Genomic DNA, 25294 nt, shown 5'->3' with positions numbered 1-25294 from the left:
TGCTAAAGTTTCACAGTTACTGAACAGAAGCAGCTTTTACAGAACAGCCTTTGCTGAAAGCAGGAGGATTCGTTTCATCCTCACTCCCCAACAAAGGGCTTAAACTTTCTCAACTTGTTTTAATTGTATAAAATAAAAAAAATCCATCACATATACACATCGATGCTTTTTATTTTCAAACTAGTGACAGCAGGAATAGTTTTCAAAAGTATAAGATGTGGATGCTTCCATTACAAAAAGCCCTCCAGAGAGCAGAAGACCCATTCAACAGCAATGATACACCATTAGATGTAAATAAGAAAATATTTTAAACCTAGGATATTGGATAGAGCCATAAAGACACCCCTGAAGCTCTGAGTTTGCTTCCTACCCTGTTTAAGACATCAGTAATTAAGTCTTTGGTTACGGAACCCAAAACTGTATACATTCACCTGTTCTATGAAAAATGGTGGTAAGTTTCTTTTCATTAAACAGATACATGCTGAAGCTTACATTAAGGTAAGAATGCAGAACAATGCCTCTAACATAACATAAGACCATTTCAAGCATTATTATCTGGCAGAATTTTATCCTGAACTTCCTAGCAGACAGAAAGGATATGCTTATTTGAACCTGTGACAGTCTATCTGCCTGCCTTGCTCTTGCTGGGTCTTGCCTTTTCTACCGTGTTGACATTTATGTTCAAAAACCTACCTTATTGAGGTCCTCTGCAATTTGGAAAGAATATGGAAAGATTTTTCATATTTAAGAGCAGAATTTCTTCAATGATGTTTAGACTATGTTTTTGTTATGTTCTTTAAACAACGAACAGAAGGCACACTAAGTTGGAGAGTTAAGAATAATTACTAAAAAAACATACTGAAAACAGAGCAAAAAAAAGAAGGGAAAAAATCAGGACAGATGAAGAATGACAAAGATTATTTACACCAGAAAAAGTAAACGGTACTTTTCATCACTGGCCTTATGAATTATTTTGACTGGGCTGTCAGATTCACTGTAGAAAGCTACCACCCCAAAGGCAGAAAAAAGTAAACGGGCAACAAAATATAGTATCTGAAGTTGCAGATAGTGGTCATGCTCTTGTTTAGTAGGCATCATTTTCTGCAGCCTGAAAGTTCTCCCTGTAAATGCGAATGTCATTTTTAACCCAGTGATACTAACGTTTTTGTTTTTTTTTTTTTTTTTTTTTGGTCCGAATTTGCTACGCTCCTGAAAAGAACTTTGGAACCTCAGGGTCCAGCACCCTCCCTATGCAATCTCAGGAAGTCAGCAACAGAAATATTTCTCCAGGACGGTCAATGAAAAAGCCTTTCCGCCCCCTTATTTTTCCTTTTCCCCTTTTTGCCTTTTTTGGATAAACAGATTGCCCTATTTACTCCATTCAAAGCGCTGCTTTTATTCAGGCCACTAGCAGGAATCTGCCCAGTGTCTGAAGGTCTTCACGAGGACATCAGCATTTCAACAGCAGGCTGTGTTCTTTATTGTTTTGGAACTTTTTATTTTCTTTGCTTTTTTGTTGTTTTGGTTTTTATATATATACATATATATTAAGAAACAGTACATTTTTACAGCATATAAAAACATTCTTCAACTCTTTTCACAAACACATCAGAGAAGTAAAAACCCTGCTCTTTCAAGTGCAAGGTATACACTGGCATTGTGAATTCCCGTACATCAGGAAGCTGCAACATTAATCAGATTACAGGACAAATACAGGTATACTAGACATGGCCACCTTAAAGCATCTTGAAGTCCAATTCAGCCCTGTATTCCTTTCTCTCGATAAACGTGTCCATACGAAACCAAGTGTCAAGCCACCAGTAGAAGTACCTCTTACAACACGCCTTTGCACTGCCTTTTCAACAACTTTATGAGTATCCAACTATAGCAAAACGTATAGGATACTTCTGTCACCAAGAAACAAAGCAAGACTTGGATCAAACCTGGTTTCGAAGTATAATGATGAACTTATACACACATGCAGCCTGTGTTATTTAGGGTTTTGAAAAGGACTGTTCACATAGTCTTAAAACATGTTGATCTGGAGGCTTCAAGGGCAGCTTGCTTACAAATTAGTTTAGTTTATGTTAAAGAAGGGAAAAAAAGAATGACTAAATACTTCCACAAAATTCTGGATCAGACAGGAAGAAAGAAGGCTATAAAGCGCAAGACATTATGTATAACAACATACATACAAGGAAATCCTGAACTTGGCTATTAGAATTGCAAAAATACATTTCAGGCTTCAAGAAACCTTTATGTAAACTCTTTTTAGGAAAAAGGTAAGAAGGCAGATCCCTTAATACCATAACTAGTCTCCAAAATTGCCTACTATTTCAATTCCTTCCCGGTACTGTGAATATCCAGAGAACTTGTTTACCCCACCCCAAGGGTGCTCTTCTACACTATCTCCTCTAAAATTCCTAATTTAAGTTCCTGTCCCACTCATTATCCTATAAGAAGTATTACCTTCCATCCCTTGATACCTTTCAAATCATTTGCAGTACCCACGCACATACATCTAGTACACAGCAGCTAAATTGTTCTTCTTGCTCCCTGATCAGAAATTTAAAGCCTCAACCACACCTCTAACGCTCTGTACAGCTCTAGTATTCCTTGTCCATCCCCTTTCATATCCTCTCACCAGCTCTGCAGCTCTTGATTCCTCACGCAAAATACTTCTCACCTTCTGTCATACAATTACATTTCATGTAAAGGCATCTATCCTGATCTTAGGCAGCACACATTCCAAGTGCTCTTTTCTGCAAGATTCCTTTCTTCTTGTTTTTGAGAGCGTTAAACTGTTAAAAATAAAATTCAGAGGATTACAATAGAGCACAAGTGTCTCATGACCCTTTGTTATTGTAGCCTTTATTCCTCTCTCAAGCAGACCTGTAAATAGAACACTCTTCAGCACACATTTCCCCTACTCTTTTTCTATGCAGCACCACACAGACAATTATTGGAAAACAATTACAACAGCAACAAAACTCAATTTGGGAGCAGGAAAGAGGGGGATTATTTTTGTTGCCATTATTAAAAAGACTAGAACAGTAACATAAAAATGCGTTTTTACTCATCAACAGGCAACACGGTTTCTACTTAAAACAAAGTTACGCCTTGTCAATGATGTTACCACAGTATCCATTAACTACTATATCAAAGAATAAGTGCCTGACGGACAACTCACTTCGTTTAAATTGAGCAATCTTTAGAACTACCATTCCACACTGAAAAAGAAGTTTAAAATGTTTTTGTCCCAAAGCAGGAAGAAAGTTAGAGATTTCATTAACCGCATTGTGATGTTTCCACAACAACAACAAAGCATGAAGAACATTTAGACCACCACACCTTGTTAAGGCTACATTTGCTAGCTGAACTGTATTTCAACTTTAACCTGTTTTCCCCTACTGCCTGATAAGGCCAATGAGGCCAATGCTTCCTGTGCCTTTTTTTTTTTTGGCTGGCTGAGCTGATTCATAACATTCCATGCAATGATACATACAACAGGTATAGTTCTTCAGCCTACAGGAAATAATGGAGATCAGAACTATAATTCTCACAAGGCACCGCCTCATAAGAATCAAAGTCTATTAGATGCATTTGCAACTATTATTCTGATTCCCATTTCGCTCAACTAGAATTAGTCTTTCATTTTTTAGTGATTCAGATGAGGAATTTTCTTTGGCAAATACACTTGCCAACTTCATGGGTTTTCTAATGAACAAGAATGGTGGACAGAATTCTTCCCCCATCGCATTGCCCTGAATACCATACGCTCTTTATAAGGCCAAAACACTGCCTGTAGTCTCTCTGAAAGCTCACCATTTATTGGTTTGTAGTTCCAAATGCACAGCAACTACTTTTTGACACAAAAGCTAAGTTCTATTTTCCACTGCTGAACCTAATGTTATCTACACAACCCATTCTGACTCTATTTTCTGTGCAAAAGTAACCCCAGGGTAATATTCATAATTTATATACGATTTAAATATTTATACACATGCATAAGGAATATAGCACGACCTCTTAAAGTATTAGAGTTATTTACACAAAGCGCTGTGTTACTGCTGAATGAAGATTCTAAGAGGGGGTTATATTCCAAAACTGCAAAGCAACTATTTAATACATCGTTAAGGACATGCAGTTAAAGTAACAGTTAGTCAGATGTACTACCATGAACAATGGGTTGCGATGTGCAACTACGCCACAGTAATATAATACTGGAATGCTAATGCCTGAGCTATGGTATCTGCAGGCTATCACCACCACTGATAAATAGTAAAAAATAAAAAAATAAAAAAAAAACCTACAGAATTCCAAGTATGTTCTCACTTCCTGGCAGTGATAATGACTGACATGGAAGAATCAAGTGTCATCTGGGAAAGAAAACTAAGAATCAGCAAACAGCGAATACCACACCTAGGAAAAGATTCAAACATGGTCTTAGTAAGAGGCAGCACCCATAACCACACTGGCCTCCCTTTTTTTGTTGGGAGGACTAAGAAAACAAAGAACTGGACCACATCTTTCCTAACCACTGACCTCTGCACTACGAACATCCAACTCAGCCAGGCAGCAAAAGTGGTTCTAAGGTTGATCTAAATACCACCAACTAGCGTATGATCAGCAGCTAGGGGAAGTTTGCATTTCTGTGTCTTCACAGCTTACACCAAAGGAACCTCTGTCACAGAACCAGCTATTCAAGCTAACAGTACAGAGTCAGCCCATAGGAGAACTGGGAATCAGAGCACACAGAAGGCCATCTTAGACTCAAAAAGCTGAACACCAGACATAACCCAACGAGATCTAATTCTTCAAAAAGTCAGAAGGCGCACATTAATTCTAGTGTGCTTCGTGAAAGAAGAGTTTGAAGAAGGGATCTCAAAGAAGAGACTGACACTTCTCATGACCGGGCAAAGAATTCCCAGGTGTAAAAGCAGCAGCAATGAAGAGAGAAGCAATGATCCAGAATGGATGGGCAGTTTGTCAGGGGGTCTGATATGACTAAAGAGTGGAAACAGCTGATGAAGAGGATTTGGGCCTTAGTTCCAACTCCAACACTTCCAACCATCCAAGAAAGGCACAAAAGAACAAAGAATTGTTTTTCTCATTTCTGCATATACAGGTGAAGTACTTCCATTCTGCACATGTTAAAACTATCAACCCAGGGTCTGAAAGAACAGTTTTCCTCCTGAAACCGTATCCCCAACTTCACGCCACAACAGAATGCCTTCAACTCCTCAGAAGAGCTGCGAAGAAGCTATCCTATTGTTCAAACTCCAGCAGTTCGCTTGGTCAGTCCTCCTCACGGGTATTATTGCCCATGTACTACAGTAATCAACATCCATGGAGGCATCCTCTATTTAAACCAGCATTTATTAATATTCTGTAATTAATCTATGCCATGTTTATATATTTATGCCAGAAGGGGAAAACAATCAGAAATTAAGAAACCAGTAAAATCTCTAACTTGAGAAAACCCAAAGAGTAGACAGATCACAGATAACATATCAAGGTATGAGCTCTGAACTACGAACATCACCTCAATATCTATACCTAAAAATCTATAACAGGTAAGCTAATCAAAATTAAGACAGTGCTTGTAGGATGTGGCAACCTGGCTGAAATTGATATTCATTAGAGTACTCTTTGCATGAATAGGAGCATTTGGACTCTGTGGTCTTTATCAGAGCCCCAGCTGGTAATGGTTGAAGGTTAATGCCTTACCCCATTCTGTTCAATTTTCTGTCCTAATTAGTCCTCCAAATCTATAGCTGTGAGCACCAAGTGTCTGTGCTCAAAAGAAACTAATTAATGCTAGCAAATTAGATCAAGTCCAAAGATCCAACAGCCAAACTCTTAAATGCTCGTTGTTAATAGGAAGTGTAGCTGTCAATAACTGCTGTTGGTGGCTATAATGAGGCCTCTTTCTTTCATTGAAAGTGATTTCATTTCTCTTTGTCCCTGTAAAAGCTGTTCCATTCCCTAATAAAAAAATAAAAAAAACCAACACAACTAAGTTGCAGTGGTAAAGCTAGCAGTCTGACCCATTTCTTGTGATCAGCTGGGTTGAAATGACATGGGGCGGGTGGGGGGGAAGGAAAAAAATCAAATAGGGTAAGTTCCCTTCCCAGACATTTTCTTGGAAGTCCTAACAGTAGTTAGGATACTTACATTTCCATCACCAAGCCACACAATATGCTCTCATATTTCTTTTCTATGAAATCCCCTAAATTAGCTTTGGCTAGCTAATGCTGTAAGTATCATTCATAAAAGACCACGAGATCTAGAATTGTAATTTACATATAGCTGTTCCCTCTGCTCGGTTTGTTGGAGCAAAGCTCAATATACCGTAATCCCTCTAGAGATTGTATTAATTCACATGGTTAAATGTGATGAGAGTAAATGTTCGCTGGAAATACATAGACCTGAATTTTTTCCCAAAGATAAAAACTATTGGGCACAGACACAAACATCATAAAAAATCAGCATCTTACTCTCAGGAACACTAACCAGGGAAAAACACCTAGTAATTTATTACCACTACTAAATGTAGCTGTACACCATCAAAACACAACGTTTAAATAACTGACAACTGCACAGCATGTACAACAGTAATCTCAATGACTTCATGCAGTCATTCATGGGGTCACACACAATATGACTATAATGTACTTTAAAAATTAATGTACTTTAATTAATAATTGCAGATAATATAGAAATGGAGGATAACATTTTTCTCCCCTTCTCTACCTGCAGCTTTGTGTCTCAATTGAAATGATGTTCTCAAATTAGTCTAACCTTTCTCTCAGAGAAATGAAGTTGCAGGTAGTAAGGTAGCATTCTTTTTTCACTCTCCTAGAAGATGTCTCTTCCAGTCATAAAGTTTATGATTCCTCCCATGCAGCCTCTCAGGATTTCCAAACTCTGATCAATGCGTACAGAAGCATGTGTAAGAAAGCTCTGGTGACAGCGGCTCAGTAAAAAAAAGTTGCCCGGATTTGTCAAGTTAAATCACTGACTTTTATCAGTTAGTTGATCTTTTTGATTCAGTCAATTAGAAGATATACTTCTAATATGTACCCATATACTATATAACATATACTATACCCATATACTATATATTCTAAATATCCCCATATACTTCTAAAATATGTGGATTTTAAAAAGATTCTAAGGACCATATTTTCACAATGAGGCAAAGCAGGTGAGCAGAATTCAGTTACGAATGGTGTTTTTAGTTTCAATTTGCTTCACGAAAATAAGACTGGTCAACATTTTAAGAAGTGAGCTGTTATTTAATTTCCCAATACTATCGGTCTTGGCATCTGCCAGTGTTAACTTCAGAACCATGACTGTAGGTACCAACAGGTTAATCTTCTCCCAGCATTAGCAACGGTCTGCATCAATTAATTGCTCTTGGCCTGTATTACAAAGGAAAGTGAGCAATGCCACTGAGTAACATCAAGCTGAAATTTGCTAGTTCACACATTTCATTATCTGCATTTCTTATATAGGAATATATATATATATGTAACAAGACTTTTTTGGAGAAACATATCTGAAGGTGTGCTTGGACATTTAAATGTGCAGCATCAAATGTACTTCAATCAGAAATTTCTTTCTTTTTATGGGCCTTGATGTGTCAGGTGTAAGGGTCACGGTCCAGAGCAGGTGGCCCCTACGGGGACAGAGATAATGTCAGTGACAGGACTGTTGAGTAACTAACTGCACGTTATCAAAACTCTGGTTGACACTGGTCATGCTCTACTGTAGAGAAGCCTGCAGTGGTGTTGCATCCCATCATTTTCACTAAGTATCAACATGAGCCCTGAGGAAGAGAAGGCTAATGGCAAACATGGAGAATGGGAGGAGGGTGGCTGCTTGGAAATGTCCTTTTCCAGCCACGGTTTCCAAACCCTTTTTTAAAGCATTGTCAAGTATCTTAAAGAGTATTTTTGGCAATGTAAATCCAGTTGCCCTAATTACATGCTTCCTACAGACACCAGAAACAACCTAACAGCTTGCTCCAGGGAAGGTCCCCCAGCTCAGCAGAGGTAGAAATCATCTCCCTTTTGTCTCTTTCCCATATATTTAAAAAAAAACACAAGCACTTGTCTTCTTGGCCAAATTTGTTCCTTCCATGACAAACTTCAAATGAGAAATGGCCTCATTCTTATTTTATTTGTAGAGTTGTATGCGGGATCAGCTCTTCAATCACACAAACTGTCTTCTTTACTTCATTGCTTCATAATGGCAGAACCAGGCTGATCTGAACTAGCTTTTCCTGTATTCATCCTGAAAAGCATAGAGGTCATTTGCCTACATGAACCCTGGGAACTTGACAAGTATAGAGTCACAATTATGTAAGAGAACTGCAAGTCACTCTCGCTGACCTTTGAATTCCCAAACACAGACCATCAAACGACAGCAGACAAGAAAACTTAGAGGAAAAAAAGTTTAGGACTAAAGCCCCTTGTCACTAGAGCAAGACTGTTTTTTGTCCAAACAAAAAGGAAAAAAAAAGAGATTGTAGGGTTTGGGGAGGTGGGAGAGAATTGCCTTCTAACACAACAAATACACAAAATGTTTACAGAAAATATAATACAAAATTAAGGTTTTGTGACTGATATCAAGGTCTCATGACTGATTCAATGATCTGAGTACTTTCTTTTTGCAATCTAAATTTTGTCTTAATTTAGAAATGATTTTATAAAAGCAATGGAAGATGACAGCAGATAAAACACTCCTTTTAGCTACTTCAGTTTGTAAGCATGTATTTTATACACCAAGTATACACTAACACAGGAAAGCATGTACTTAATATGGCTCTTGATACTGTCTGTATAAGTACACTGAATATGTTATGTCTTGTGGTTGAGTTTTTTGATTTCTTTTGTTGTTGTTGTTTTTACAACACTTCAGGAAAATAGCTTTCTTTTTATGATACTCCAATAAGAGTCCACAATTTCACATACATACAGCTCAGGGATATTAGCATATTTATGTAATGGTCATGGAAAATTGATTTGTGTTCTTCAGAAAGCATCTTTACCCTCTTAACAGAAGTACTAATATAGTAATTTTCACTGGAAAAGTGCTTGAAAACCTTAGTTGCAGCATAATTTCTGTATTTAAGATGTACTAAATTCTTGAGAAACATGCAGCACTCACAAGAACTATACTATCAATCTGAAAAAAGTTCAAGATAAATTTAAATAACTAAAATGACACATAACCAGCCTCAATTCTACATTGTTCTTACAAATTATCTTTAAAATGGACACACTTGCATGGTTATTTCATCCCTAAGCTACTCTGTTAAACTAACACCCCAGCACAGCACCGGGTCACCCATTTAACCATGCCAGGGTAGCAGTATCACCTCTTGAGTTAACAAAATCTTTTTTTTTTTTATTTATTCTTTTTATTTTTTAACCCTTGGGGTTTCTTTTCCCTGGATGCCTCTCGAACACGTGCTGGACAGGCTGTCACTGCTTGCTTTATTAGCTCTGATAAGCACGCAGCTCTAGGTGGTATAGCTGCAGGCTAAGGTAACGGCCTGGATACAGATGGACCCCATGCTCATGCAGAGAACTACTGAATGTATAGGGGCTCCCCATAGGGCTAGACAGGAACCTAGCATGATCAAGTCAATTGTAAAGGCCCATAATTGTAGAATAGCTTTGTTTCCTACACTTCCAATGCATTTACCACAATTTCCGAGAGACAAAAATGAAACAAAGGTATACCAGTAGGAGTTGGTCAAACAAAATTAACATAAAGCAGAAAAAAAAAAAAAACAAGAACGAGTTAAATGAGCACCTACAACTTAGTGTAAACAGCAATTTCATACACATGCACTCTGCAGCACACCAACTGGATTTCAGGAGTTTTGATTACTTAATTACACAGCTTATGTTCATAGCTTGTAATTGTTTACAGCATAAAAACCATAGCCTATTTACTCTGATTAACACCTATCCCTGTGTACTAACAAGACAAATTTATTCCAGGAATAATTTCACAATGGATATGAGAGATGATAATTTCTCCTCTTCACAAAACCGTTTAACCTTTCACTTCCCATGGCCTGCTCTCCACTCTGCTATTAGAAGGTAGACAAAAAGATGCCTGAACCACCTTTTTCGTGGCATTGATACGAATGTAGATTTTGTTCATCTATTTGATCACAAAAATTGCATAGGAAATATTCAGTTTCCACCTCTTTCACACGATTTGATCAAAACTGGCTTCCAGCTAACAGAAGAAAGGAAGACTGATGCATCCACAAACCTCATTTTTCAGAAGACACATAACTGAACTCTATTCAGATGAAAATATATCTATAGTTTTGGCTAACACCACAGGGAAGATAATTATGACAGAAATTTGCTTTAAAATTTACGGAGGCAAAACCATGGAGAAGCAGCAAAGGTAATAGTCCACAGCCCTCAACTCAAGGATCTCCAATATGGATGGCTGTCACAAAACTTAGAAGCTGAAACCAACATCCTAATTTTACACAAAGAAAATATATGGGGAAAAAAAAAAAAGCCTGTTCCCCACCCCACTCCAAAAAAAATCCACAGCACCATACAGACACCACTGTGGTCTATTCCAAAAGAAAATGATACAAATAGTACACAAATTATTTTTAACGGAAATCCTCTTTCAAAGATCCACATTCCTCTAATTGCCTTTCTTCATTTCTTCTCCCAACAAGAACAGCATTCAAAGTAAAAAATTTTCAACTACAAAATGAGAAAGTGTATGAAGGCCTTCTGGCAGCATTGGAAGGTACATGTCATCTGATCCCACCTCCTTCTGGCAGATATTCCCAACTCTTTTCCTACCTAGCTGAATATCATTATGACAGTACTCCATCACGTCTTTTGTGGACCCCCTAAAATAATCTGCTTAAAAAAATACTGGTCCATTGTAACTGTACCCATCTCTGAAATATCTGTTACTCAAGGAACAGCCTCACAGCTTCTTCTGTGATTCCAGATAGCTTGAAACACCAATTCTCATCACAACTGTCCTTTTGCAGGAATGGTTCTCTAGTAACTCAGTTTTCTTTCTCTGTTTCGTGTGCTATGGCTGTGGATGCCTTATATGCTTGTTTCTGAAGCTATTACCTTTCTAAGATTTTGTTTTATAACCCAGGTAACAGCTCTCTGTCAGATTCGGTTCCCTGTAACTTGTTCACAAGAGCTCAGGGACATTTCCCTAACTTCCTAGGGCTCCTCCTGCAGCAGACGTTCTTTGAATCTCTCTCCAATGGCCCTTTCAGCTTTAGAATTTAGATGACAAGAGGCAAGCGTCCCACTGAAAGCATGCCACTTGTATAGAGTAATCCTGTACTTTACATTTTTTTCCCAATCTTACATCAACACTCTCAGCTAGTCCATGCGTGTGAGCAGCTCTAACTCCAGAAAGTTGTAAATTTCTTCCATGAATATGTGAATAGTTGAGTGTTGAAATCCAACTTTACAGAGTTATTGTCCAGTACTCTTCAAAAGAAAATGAAAACATGCAAAAGCAGACTGCATCAGCCTGTTTCAATGTCTGTCTAATAACACATCTCCATGTGCAAGTACCATCAAAGCACTGGAGTGGGGAAAGGCTGCATTATAGTAAATAAGTCTGTTACAATCAAGGAGACCCTACGTGAAGGCTCACGTGAAACAACACCATTTATATAGGTATTATAAACGGTACAAGCAACTCTGTGTTGCTCTGTCACCACCTAGTCTAGATCGAGATGTGGAAAGTTTTCTATCAATCAGATAACAATCAAAACCAAGTCATTTTGGAAAGCAGTCCACATAACCAAGCAGTGCAAGCCAACCTGGCAGACTCATACACTGTATTACTGGTTTTGAAGCAAACAGATATGATGCAGATCATACATATTAATTCTCTGACTACTTGTCAAAAATAAGGATTATATTCAGGGCACAAAAGTGAGTACATCTGATCTCCCAATGAATATTTGACTCTTACCTTGCACTTTATCTGAACAAAGCTCCTTGGCTCGGTCTCTCATTATTACTGGAATCAAGACATCTTTTTCTACATGTCTCAGCTTAGAATTCTCTGCAAGAGAGCCAGAAACAAAAAAAAGAGGAAAAAAATTATTTTTCTATACAAAATAAAGCGAATCCACAGAAATAACATAGCATTGCTTATAGAACAGATACTAGTATACTCCACCTGTAACTAACTAGCACCAGAAAACGCTGCAGAAGGAGCACACACTGAAAAGCAAGAAAGTCCCAAGATTAAAAATTGCTTAGATACAGGTACGAGCATTATCCTGTAAGTTTCTGTTCTGTTTAATATGCCAAATGAACTAAAAATAATAGAAAAAATTCTGGCAGCACATTCAACTTTCTATCTTACTAATTAAAAGATCTGCATACAGACTGTACAAAGATTGAGAATTATGTTTAATTCGGGATACTAATATTTTTCTATCTGCATTATCTTTACAAACTACAGCTTTTTTACTCCCATAATAAAGCAGAGAAGTATAGCCCATATTAGAGCAGTGCATGGAAGTTTTATTACTACATTAGTGATGTAGTAGATTAAAGACCTAGGTTCTTTGAAAAAAACTAACCATTTGCTTACATGCAGGGTCTGCAAGTTTTTTCACTGAGAAAACCAACTTAACAAGAGCAAACACTGAAGCCTGAATTCTACATTTAAAAGGAGAGTTGCAGTTTGTTGCAGTTTGCATTCAGCTGCCTCAAAACAGAATTCAGTACTGTGAGTACAACTAGTGATTTTGGATATACTTAAATAACACGGACTGTGTGGAAATGCAGTGCTTCCCCCCCCCCCCCCAATCCACTCTCTTCAAAGCAAAGGGGTGAGAATTTATCAAGCACAGCTTTTTACTTCTAAGGTTCTGATTTAAAAGCCCTTTAAGGGATATTTGTACAGAAAATGGTGTAGTCCAACATCATTATACTAAATACCTCAATTTCCTCCCCAAACACACTATTTATTTATCCTTTGATGTTGGTATTACTCTTCAACACAGAATCAGCTGTGATGCTCACATTAAAAAAACTGTCAGATATGCCGTTATTTTGACTGACGTTCATTTCATTTTTAAATAGCTTATTTAAAACTTAAATTAAATGAAAGAAAAAGCATGATATACTGAATTCAGAAAACATGCAGAATTTAAGTTACCTACCCCTTCTCAAGCACTATTTTTCAGAGTATCTGCAGTTACTTCTAGATCAAAAGGAAACAAGGATTTACATTTCTCCGGTCATTTTTAACCCACCATCTTTTAAAGTTTAGTAATGCTATAAGGCTACACATTATTGAATCTGCAGTATTAACAGGGGAATCTGGTAACAAAAACAGAGCATTATGATGGCCAATACACAGAATCAGAACTAAAAACTTATATTCTCAAAAATGTATTACTTGAAATTTCTACAGCAAAAGCACAAATACAGGCTGGGGAGAGAATGGATTGAGAGCAGCCCTGAGGAGAAGGACCTGAGGATGTTGGTGGATAAGAAGCTCAACATGAGCTGGCAACGCACGCTTGCAGCCCAGAAAGCCAACTGCATCCTGGGCTGCATCAAAAGAAGTACGAGGGAGGCGATTCTCCCCTCTGCTCTGCTCTCCAGAGACCCCACCTGGAGCGCTGCGTTCAGCTCTGAGGTCTCCAGCACAAGAAGGACATGGAAGTATTAGAATGAGCCCAAAGGAAGCCACAAGGATGTTCAAAGGGCTGGAGCACCTCTCCTATGAAGACAGGCTGAGGGAGTTGGGGTTGTTCAGCCTGGAGAAGGCTCCAGGGAGACCTTATAGGGGCCTTCCAGTGCCTAAAGGGGGCCTATGGGAAAGCTGGGGAGGGACTCTGTCAGGGGTTGTAGTGACAGGACAAGGGGTCATGGCTTTACACTAACAGAGGGTAGGTTTAGATAAGATAAGGAAGAAATTCTTCACTGAGAGGGTGGTAAGGCACTGACAGAGGCTGCCCAGAGAAGCTGTGGATGCCCCATCCCTGGAGGTGTTCAAGGCCAGGCTGGATGGGGCTTTGGGCAACCTGGTCTGGTGGGAGGTGTCCCTGCCCATGGCAGGGGGTTGGAACGAGGTCATCTTTAAGGTCCCTTCCAACCTAAACCATTCCATGATTCTGTGAAAAGAATGAAAACAAGATGTTTTACACAGCAAGTTGATTTGCTTTTATGATAATTTCAATGTCTGAGAATAAAATTGCAATTAAATACCCTTCATTTGAACATTCTTCAGAATATCAGTACAACTACTGCACAGAGTACTTGCTAGTTTCTAGACAGCACAAAGCTGTCTTAAAACTTTAAAGCACATTTCTTATAAAGCAGGACAGGTCACCTGAGCCAAATGACGTGGCAGGAAACAGCACCACCAACCTACCTGCCTCAGCTCTACTTTGAACTTCAGTCAAAGCAAGCTGGCACTACTGCCCTCTCCCAATGCCTGCAATGCTTTTCCCTTTGCCAGAGATGTCTTTTGCAGCCCTGTGGACTGAAAGGGGACTGAAATTTGGTTTGAAGGTAAGTTTGTTGTCAGGCAACTTCTCAGCTAGATAAATTCTCCAGTCCAATTCACTATATAAATTCATAAACAGTCCATTAAAGAGAACTGTGTGAGAGCAGGAACAAGCAGAGGGAACACTGCAGCTGTCATGAGCATCCCTGGCTCAAATTATAGCCTACGCTTTTCTGCTTTTTCAGAGCAAGTGGGGTGCCAGCTGCCTCTAAAACGGCATTTGACAGTGCCCAACTGCCCTCACCCAACCCCATCACATCAGCACCAGCACACACGTAACCACACAGTAAGCAAGCAGCCAGTTCAACACAGAAAACTAACTCCTTAAATACAAGCAACAAAGCATTTCCCAGCTGATTTACACTTTGGAGTGACTAGATCCAATTATCAGCGTTCTACCATTACTTCATGTAACTTTTATCCATCAGTATCCACCCCAGCACATACGGAAACGCAGCAGATCATGGAGAAGCAGCCAGGGCCTGAGAAGGGCGCCTGGGTTTTCTCGCCTGGCAGAGGTCAGCAACAGCAGTGACAGCTCCGACAGCAGCCGAGGCAGCACAGGGCTCCAGAGCAAGGATCAGCCACCCACTGCCGACAGAGGGGAGCAGAAAGGAACACAGCTCAGGGCCAAAAAAGAAACAGGACAAGGGCATCCTCCAGACAGGGAGAGAGCCTCTTGTCAGCCTCAGAGAGTCAAAGGGGATTTCTGGGTTTTAGCTGAAGTACCCAATTTTCTGTTTGATTATTCAAAAGGAAAGGGATGTAAGACATCATGATGTCAGTAGCTTCACTGGTGTTAACACCATCTCAACCAGAACCATGACACTGCTGCACTCCACGCAAACTCCTGCTTTTTAGTCCCATGTTGTCAAATCTGGAGGGGCTGAAAAGGCAGGACGGAGAGGGAACATCAGGACACAGGGCAGCGTCCAGTAAGAACCAGAAGACCACCACAACAGTGGTTCAAAAGTAATTACAGAACATTATAAAGGAAACAAGAATAAAGACCACTTATGATCTCATTTATTATTTTTTTTTAAAGAAAGTTTGTTGGCAAGGATCAGTTTTTAAACCATGAGAAGTATGAGCAATTCAAGTCATCTTATAAGGTCTAGGTGGTAGCTTCATGGACCTGAGTACAACTGTATCACCAAATAGGTCTAATGCAGACGTTCAGCTTGGGCAGTACTGTATCTAGTCACGAATTTCAACTGTGGTATCTAAAGCATTTTAATATTCTTCCTTGATTCTAAGCTATCCATTGTATTATGCACAGTGACTTTCATTGAAGGATCTTAAAACAATTGAAGTTGGCATCCCTAGCATTTATACAAAATGTTAACGAAAAATAGGGTACAAATATTAACAATACCAGCTACCAGCTAGAAAAATATGTTTACACGTGGAATAACCGTATTTCTGATAGCAATGTATACGCACTTGCAAAGAAATCATGATCACTCTAACCAAATCAGCTCTGCAGTAACATTATATGGCAAGAACTTTAAAAGAAACAACACCTGAGAAGCAAGACTTCATCAAAAAACATGAGACAACCACGATGTGAAACCATCAATTCCTTTTGCCTTTTTTCAACTATATTACTATTTCCAGAATATTAAGTAATTCTTTTGATAGTTCACTATTCTGCACGAAGATATTTCTTATTCTAATACCAGATTTGCTACAGACTAGTCCCAACAGAATCTGCATTACAACACACCTACTATGTTTTTTTACCTACTGCTTTATTTTCTGTTCAAAGTACCAATAAAATTATTCCCAGACAAGTAAGAAATATGTTTTCCTGGTCTGCCCTTCTCATTTCAAAGTCGATACCCTTGGTTCCCATCTGCAACCTCCATGCACTTCACCTGGTCTCCCGTGAAGGCTGCTCAAGATGATCCTAGTTTGGCTGCAAAGTGAGACAAGAACACGCTACCTCTCAGCTGCCAGCAAGCCAAAGAGATGTTAGCAGCTGCTTTTCCTCACCTCCTTCCCACTCCGCCCCAGCCACCCAAAACTTGGGCATGCTCGTTAGAGCAACTTCATCGTTTAAGATTCTACCTTTTTCTTACATTCTGTTGAAATTCACTTGTACCATCAACAGTTACACGGGAAATATGGATGAACATAAGCTAAGTGAGTCAAGGTTACAAAAATCGGGCTATGATTAACAATAAAAACAAGCATTTTGTACAAACGTACGAATATACATGGAAGTTAATCCAGAATCAAAACCAAACACAGGCTTGCAGGTGTTAACGCATCTCAGCCACCGGGCTTGTGAAAATGAGGGTGAGGCTACAGCTAAGGAACTGGTGTGGTAAAACTACTGAATGTCCTGAAGGCAGGAAGACATCAGCACACTCCAAAACGCTGCCACTTCTCATGGGGACAAAGAATAGAAGAGAAGATAAAGAACAGGTAAAGAGTTTACGCTTGCAGCTGCCGAAATAAAGACAGAAGGGTAGAAACTATAGAAAAGTGACCATTCCTCTGAAAGAAAAATCACTCTCCATACCATCTCAGTATGGTGTAAAGGATTAAAAGGTAGGCAAGAGGGATTACAAAACTGGAAGATATCCATATTCAGCAGAACATTAAGAACATATTTTAAAGTTTTTTCCTTTTTCTTCTTCTTTTCACACAAATAAAATCTGTGGGTTTTAGCTAATCTCAATGCCTGACATAGCTCTCTGGTTACATACAATAAGTATCTAGGGCACAAGAATGCAACTGTAGTTGTTTTCTGTGGTTGATTAAAACTCTTAGGTGCTAAAACTGTTTATTGCCATGGAAGGTCAAGGACCACAGCCATCTGGTTCAACAGTTTTCAATATTTTTGTAAAAACAGGGAAAAAAATCTGGAAACACAAGCATCAGTAGGAACCAGAGCATCAGAACCACTAGAACAGCAGAAAATACACATCCAGTTCCTTCTGTGGGAAGCTAAGAAAACAGAAGATGACTGCAACACTCTCACTGCTTTCTAGTCTCTAGCTGCAGGTCCCAGGAAGGCATTGAGGAAGAGAGGACAACACTGTAGTCCTGTGCAGAAGACAGCAAGCCTGTAAAGAGGACAAGAGGAGGTTGAAACACAAAGCTGCTTTACTAAAAATAAAAGGAACTGTAGCAGCTTGCCCTATAGAAGACTATAGGCAGCTTGTCATAGAAGACTATTAGAAAAAGGGGGCACAAAGAAGAAAGCTTTCACTGAATAGTGTCCCACGAAAAGTTTTATCATCTCCCCTCCCTCCCTCAACACTGCTAGACTGACCCTGCTCACCCCTTTGTCACTGCGCCTGCTGGGAGTTCACAGCTCTGCTTCCATCTCTCATATGACCTCATGTAGCAGGGACACAGATTACTCAGAAAAACTGAGAAAAAGTTGAAAACTTGTCCAGATATCTGAAGAAGCCTTACACCTTTAGCAACCAAGAGGAAGTCAGTTAAGTGACTCCAGTAAGAGTTTTTAAAAGACGCATTTAGTTACACAGCTTGTAATTTGGTTCTCCTTGGTTCAGATCATCTATGCGCACTTTTAAAAAAAATGTACCTACAAGAAATACTTTGAATATTTTAGGGGTTTCAGTAAGAAACACAGTTTATACGATGGGCTAGACAATGAATAACAAGTTTATAGCTAAGATACTGAAGTGCATTAAATTTGGGAATTTAGCCATTTTTCTATCACTCAACAAAAATTATTTGTGCTGTAAATACAGCGCTCAATAAAACCCTTCCTATGAGCTAACTATAAAATGGCTTGGGAAAGTATACTTTTATTAATAAAGGAAGTACCAGTGCAGCATTAATTGTATGCTTAGAGGCAAACATTCCTTTCATCAGACTATTGGCTCTATAGACTCCAGAGGTTCAATCTTTCCAAAACCCATTTCAGATTTATTTTAGTGCACTTGTAACAGTTGTGTTTTGAATGGGCAAAGATAATTATACCTTACTACTCCTCCAGGAAAAGGATGCATTCAAAATTTTCATCTCCTTTATTTTGCCTAGCTTAGCCACTTTGTATCAAGTAACAGCCACAGATCTTACATTAATTCATGCTAATTCATCTGTGTATATGTGCATCACAAAAACAGCTATCAAAAAAGTCTGTATCATTGAATATATTATCAACTACTTGAAAACTCTGCTCTGAAACACAAAGTCACACATCGTTGCAGCAAGCAAATTTAGAGATAGACCTATTAAAGTCATGGGCAGAAAAAAATAGATATTTCTAAAAATCTATGATTTCTTCCTCCAAGTGTAGTGTTTGTTGTTGTTGTTTTGGTTTGGTTATTTTTTTAAAATATGTATCTAAATACTTGTTGAAGATGAAATTAATACTTTAAGTACCCAATCCTACAGCCATGGGCCGTCTCCTGTGCCCTTACTGCCAGGAAGCTCACAGGGCCAAAGCGACAAATAGTTTCAGCATACTCCTTTGTTAACTTTGGTCCCACAAAAATATTCAGGATCCTGCTAAAAGCAATGAATTTTATCAGTCAAAAACATCCAGCGTGAACCAAGACACAATGGACCAGGACTAAATATCTTTATGCATATGTGAAATGTCATTGAGCTTGGTAGCTTCATTTGCACATAGGTGTTTGCATAGAAACTAGAGTCTGAAGTACTCTGCTTTCTGCTAAGGTTTTAGAGTATCGAAGGGCAACACACAGCGATAGAAATGTTATAATCCAAGTGAAGTAACATAAGTGATATCCTGAAACCCTCACTGAAACGCAGAAGAGGCTGATCAGCGCAGCTTCTCTACAACAACCTTTTTTTTTTCCTCCAACTGTATATGAATAAATTTTTTTGTATTTAAAAAGTTACAGATTTTGAGATTTTTCTATCTAATATTCACATCATTTTAAATTAAGATGGAGTACAGGGATGACAACACCAGGGAAAATTTCGAAAGCTTTAACTTCTCACTATTCTATCATCACCTCAAAGTCAATTTTCACCTTTTTCACTGGCTGAATTTGTTATCTTACATTTTGCTTTGGGGCTCACGTGTTCTTGCAATATGGCAGTACTGGATTACAAGAATACTGACAAGCCTGTTTGCTAAAAACGAACAATGGCTACATTATGGCTAGTCTGTAATATCTAGAAAGAAAAGGAAAAGCAAACCTGACCGCACTTATTTGTTAATTACAAGTGGCTTCCAAATGCTCATACATCTACTGACTAAGAAGTAAAGCCAAGCCTGAAGTTTCCTGTACAGTTGTTTGTTTGACACAGGGAGGTTTGTTTTTTTTACATGCCTGATCACATAGCAGAGCCACTTAAAAGACAAGAAGAATTAACTACAGATCAGGGCTTAATATTTACTGTGCTGGTTCACTAACACTATCCCAAACAGGTACAGGTATGACAGACCTGCCAGTTAGGAAAGGTTAGGGTGGGAGCAACCTACAAGCAACCATCCTACCCCGCCCCAAATCCCTTCTGACAGCTGTAGATGAAGATTCTAGCAAAATACACAAAATACAAAATGAGTGACAACTAGGGCTGTGGACCAGCTGAGGATTAAAACAGCCCAGAGCGCCTTAGTTCTACTACTGTAAAACTTCTGAATGATTCACTTTGTAAACTGATGTAAAACCCTTCTGAGCACAACTTCTTGTCACTTAAACAAGACACCATACAGCAATATTTCAGCAACAAAACACACATTTTGTATTTTCTGGGACAGCAAAAATTACCACCACCTCGGATACAACTGGATTCCTATACACAGGGTTCCACACCTTTCAAGTGAAACCCAAACATTTGAGCACCTTTTGTCTAAAGTGGTCACGAGTGTATAATCCCTGCTACCTATGCCCTTTCTATCTAACAGTAGATGTTGTCTAAGAATTTATTGCTTGCTTCCACCTGAAGAAAGAAATAGAGTAAGGTACACAAAAATCACAAATTATCTGAAGAACATAAAATGAAGTAAACAGACCACATGTGTTAAGCAGCGACCTCAAGAACGTCACAATCATTCACAACAAAAAAAAAAAGAAATCGGTAACGAAGAACAAAGTAACCTGCACTTGGATGATGGAGATATGCGGGAAAATCTACCAACCAGTGAAACACCCCAGTCATTAATAGTAGAGATGCTAACCACACTATTCCCACTATGCTCAATAGCCACTAATTAGCGTTAGTGGCTCCTCTTTGATTTCATGCAATTCTGAAAATTAAAAATAGGTTTCTATAGAAAAAAACCTGCCTAAACTCCTTGAGCAAGTGAATATTTAGTTCTTCAACCACTTTTTTCAAGACACAGTTGAACAGCTTCTCTGGGACTTCTGCATCTTCAGATGCAGTTCACGTCTTTCATTTCAGGGAATGAACACCACAAACAAATCAAGAACAAGGCTTTTTTAATAACAGGACCAAATATCATTCTTCTTGATGTTTCTTTAATGGAAGCAAGGATCAAGAGAGAAGACAAAACAATGCCTGTCTTACTCATCTTTGATTTCTGCACCTATGGATTTAATGAACTATCAGCATGTATAAAATCAATGAAATCCTTAAAAACTAACATGACAGATCAAAATACAACAGTGATTATTCAATATTTCAGAAGTTGCAGAGCATGAGGTGTTCTGACATGAATAGAGACTGAAAGCCTTTTGGTTACAGTCACAAAATGATTGCTGATGTTATTCTGGATTTTCAACTAAAGAACCCTTTCAAACTATTCAGCATTCTAAAACTCACCGGAGTGCCCCAACACATCATCCATTTCTTAGTTCTTTCCCCTGAACAGTTCTCTAAAACGTGCTGTCAAACAGCTTTAGGAAATTGCATTTATCCTTTTCCTTCATGTTCCCAATGGAGGCCAAAGACACTAAGAACGTCAAAAAGGTCAAGCCAATTTAACTCCCCTCATGATGGGGGTAACTTATGTTCTTAATCACTGGTGTTATCTAAGGACATTTAATTAAAAGGTGAGACTGTTCTTCTTTTTACATACACATTTTTTCCCTTTACTGACTGACTTTACACTGCTGTATCTCCCATGACTTCTTCCTATCACTCGAAGCCATGATTTCACTCCTTCTAGTATACCCGTCTAGCTCTGTCTTACTGTCCATTTCATTTCAAAACAAGACCAAACCCTTCTGAAAGCCCAATTTAGTCCTTCCACTGATACACTGCCGCTGTATTTAACTACCTAGATTTCCGCACGACCACAAAACAGTCAGAAACACACACTTCAAGTAGCTTAGGAAAATGATTATGAAATCAGCCTTTAACCCCTGTTTTTAAGGCCCCTAAGACTAACCAGGCTAGGTGCCAAACCCTGTATTGTGTATCTAAGCTACTGTCAATAATCTTACTTTTCTCTTTAAGCACTCATGAGTCCTCAAATAGGGATCCAGACATCACTATTTGAAAATGACAACTAAAACCAAATGCAAGTTGAAAAGAAAATGGGCTAATAACTCATGATTTCTACTACTGAAAGTAGCATCTTCCAATGACAATTTTAAAAGTGCTGCATACAAAAAAAACTTCAATGCTAGGCAGCAGCACATTCATTCTTAAGAAGGATAAAACAAAATCAAGTAACACAGAATTTTCTCAAAGGACTCATCTACCTATTCATTTACTGGGTGTAATCACCTAATAACACAGCTACAGTTCCTTCCCTAACTGTGGCTGTCCAAGAACTCCTTCCATACAAATCATGGCATAATTTACAGCTTCTATATTCTGAGCTTCAGAAGACTCCCTGATATTCACTCCCTACTGCCTGGCAAAGCCATGAGAATATCTGTGTCTTTTATGACCTTAAAATGGAGCATCAGTCGTGGTAACAATTTACTAAACTGTGATTCTTCCTATTTTTCTCATACGTGAGCCAAGAAGCAGTTAACGATGACATTAAAAACCACCGCACCAGAGTATCTGAGTTAACACCTTACTGATACCAACAGGGCAGCTCACACCTCTTGCAGCTATTGTTCCTCTTTCTCTACAACCTCACTTAGACCTCTCTGCTTTCAGTTCACGTTCTGAGGTTTTCAGCAGAGCCGTAACAGCCAGGGACCGATGGCTGGGCTGGGGGAGGTACGTAAGAGATACTGGGTAACAAGGTAGCAGATTTAGAGAGGTGTCAGTAAGCAATGCCACTGCTTAGCAGATCAATCTCAGTATTAGTGTCACTGTGCATATACCCAAGGTACACCCTCAGCAGCAGTACCGCTGCTAAAACACAACTACAGCATGGGCTGGGAGGCACACGTAATGGCATTACAGGTGTAAATAAGGAAGTAAAGCAGTGGTATATGCCAACATTTGGAGCCATCCTTTTTGGTACACAAAGAACGCACAATAGCTTATTTTAAGCTACTGTAATTACTACAAACCTCTCCCAAAGGACAACAGGGCGCAGAATTATGTTGCGGATAAACAACCGCCAGCTGAAATACAGCCGCAAGTCGCATAGCATTTTCTTAATTCTGCAACACGTGAATGCTTAGACGATACTAACACCACCAGAGCTTGGCCACCATGACAGTGCCCTGTTTGCGGGGTCTGGAAAACCAGGCCAAGCCATTTCCATGAGAAACGGAAAACCTGGCCGGCATCCTGAGGATGAGATGGGGCTAACCAAGGAGCAGCCGCGACTCCAGCAGCTCTGGCGAAGGCCAGCTGGGCGTCGTGACCTCCTGATGGGGGGGGGTCTCGCTCTGCAGGAGGACAGGCCCTCGGACACCGACGTGCCCCGCTCAGGCCGCCTGAGGGAGGGGGCGGCGGCCTGGAAGCTGAGGGGAGCCCGAGGGGCCGCCGTGCTGCGCCCCTTCCCCAGAGGCAGCCCGTGTGGACTTCCCTCAGGACCCTCGGGCGGCTGAGGTGAAGCACGGGGTGGGGAAGAGGGAGGTTTTTTTGGGGGAAAAGGGAGGTTTTCGGGGGGCTCCGCTGCGGCCCGCCCACCAGCCAACGCCTGCGGCGGCCGCCCCTACCTGCAGCGCCGGGGGGAGGCTCCATCTGCGCCCCGCGTTACGCCGGCGGCTGCGCACTTTGCGTAGCGAGACCCCTCCGCTGCGCAGGCGCGGAGCGACCCGGCCCCGCTCTCACCCCCCGCTGGCGCCGGGCGGAGGGCGGCGGCGGGAGCGCGCAAGGCGGCGGGAGGGAGCGGGGGCGAGCGGGGGTAATGCTGAGGGAGCCCGGGCGCATGCGCGGTGTGTGTGGGGGGAGTGCGAGATGGCCGCCAAGGGGAGGGAGGGCAGGGCTGAGGGAGTGCAGGCGCATGCGCAGTGTGCGGAGGGGTTGGCTGTTTTTCGGCCTTCGTGCCCTTCATAAAAACAGCTTCGTAGCTCAGTAATTCTTTGGGACCAAGCTCCTGGGGCTGCCCCCAGCCCCTCTACACCATAATTATTTAGGGCTTATGTTTTGTTTCCTTTTTATCTTCAGTTTGCACAGTTCAGGATAAAGGTTTTCAAATTTTACAGTGTGTCAAGGACATGCTATTTTTTTCAAGAGTTTTAAGCAAGACATAAGGCAAGGACCTTTTAACGTAAAACATTGCATAATAAATGCCAGCGATCAAAAGGTCAAAAGATGCTTTTGATACAATGTCAAGAAATGAGTATGGAGTACTAGTTACCTGATTGTTTCTAAAAAGACACAGGTTTTAAGGTAAAATTTGAAGAACAGCATAGTTTCTTATTAAAAATCAAGCAGATTAGGAGGTGTGTTGAAAGAATGCACTTCGTTTTTTGCATAGTGCCATCATAAGTTTGGTACTCTTCAAACCAACTAATTGACCTGTTTGTCCTTTTGGTCTGCCTGTGTATTGAGACATATCTGAAGTACACTTTAAGGGTGGAGGAGTAATTTTGGTATCTTTTATTTATGAGTCTCCAGTATGTTTAACTGACCAGTCTTTCTTTGGTTGTACGGTTGATCACTTTGAGAAATGAAACATGGAATGAAAAGCTGTAAGGAAGTACTATACATTCATAAAGGTGAAAACATGACTCCCCAGAAACTAAGAGAAATTAAAAACAAGGATATATAGTAAGAGATGAAAGTCAAGACTTGTTTTAACAAATACAATCCAAAGTTTCAAAGAGCCTCCTCTCTTTTCCTACCAACCTCTTCTATGTTTTTGGCAGACAAGTGGTATGAAAAAACAGTTTAAGCTGTAGCCTCTTATGGAAGATGGCAAAAAAAAAAAAAAAAAAAGCAAACCAAACCAAAAAAAAAAAGTATTAACATCACATTCTTAGATAAGTCAGAAGTCCAGGAGTCTCCCTCAAGCACCATTATATGTCTTGTATGCCTCTGGAAGATAAAACAAGCGATCTAGAAAAGATCACTAGGAAGAAATTTGATCACAACGGCATTTTATTTCTTCTTAATACTAATTTTCTTTAAAATAAAGGTCTGACTTTCAAGTTCACAGTTTTGTGGTGTTTTTGTTGTTGTTGTTGTTTGTTTGTTGTTTTCCTAGATTTACATGATTTTCCCCATATGATAATTCAGTGTTTTCATTTGAATGTGGATTGTTTCAACTAGAGACCACATTAAGAGCCACGTTCTTCGTGCTGATACATTCACAGAAATTAGTAGAGCGTGATGTAGGCAAAATCTTCCACACTATTGCTTTTGGTCTTACTGATCTAGAGCATTTCTGTTATAGAGCATTTAGTGTCTTTGTGATGTTCTGTTTTTAAAACACAAGTTT

At 39.6% G+C, this 25294-nt stretch overlaps 1 protein-coding gene across 1 annotated transcript in view; it reads right to left on the bottom strand.

The window, feature by feature from the left end:
- Positions 1–23763, bottom strand: part of CMC1 (C-X9-C motif containing 1) — a 41939-nt gene extending 18176 nt beyond the window's left edge. Inside the window, exons 1-2 of the mRNA XM_040547645.1 lie at positions 23568–23763; positions 12013–12105 (exon numbers count right to left, since the gene is read on the bottom strand). Coding sequence (XP_040403579.1) covers positions 12013–12105; positions 23568–23592 — 118 coding nt within the window. The 5' untranslated portion in view covers positions 23593–23763. The remainder of the gene's footprint in view (positions 1–12012; positions 12106–23567) is intronic.
- Between the last annotated feature and the right edge of the window lie 1531 nt (positions 23764–25294).

This window comes from Cygnus olor, chromosome 2, assembly GCF_009769625.2.
Source record: "Cygnus olor isolate bCygOlo1 chromosome 2, bCygOlo1.pri.v2, whole genome shotgun sequence".
NCBI lineage: Eukaryota > Metazoa > Chordata > Aves > Anseriformes > Anatidae > Cygnus > Cygnus olor.
This window is presented reverse-complemented; position numbering and strand designations above follow the sequence as displayed.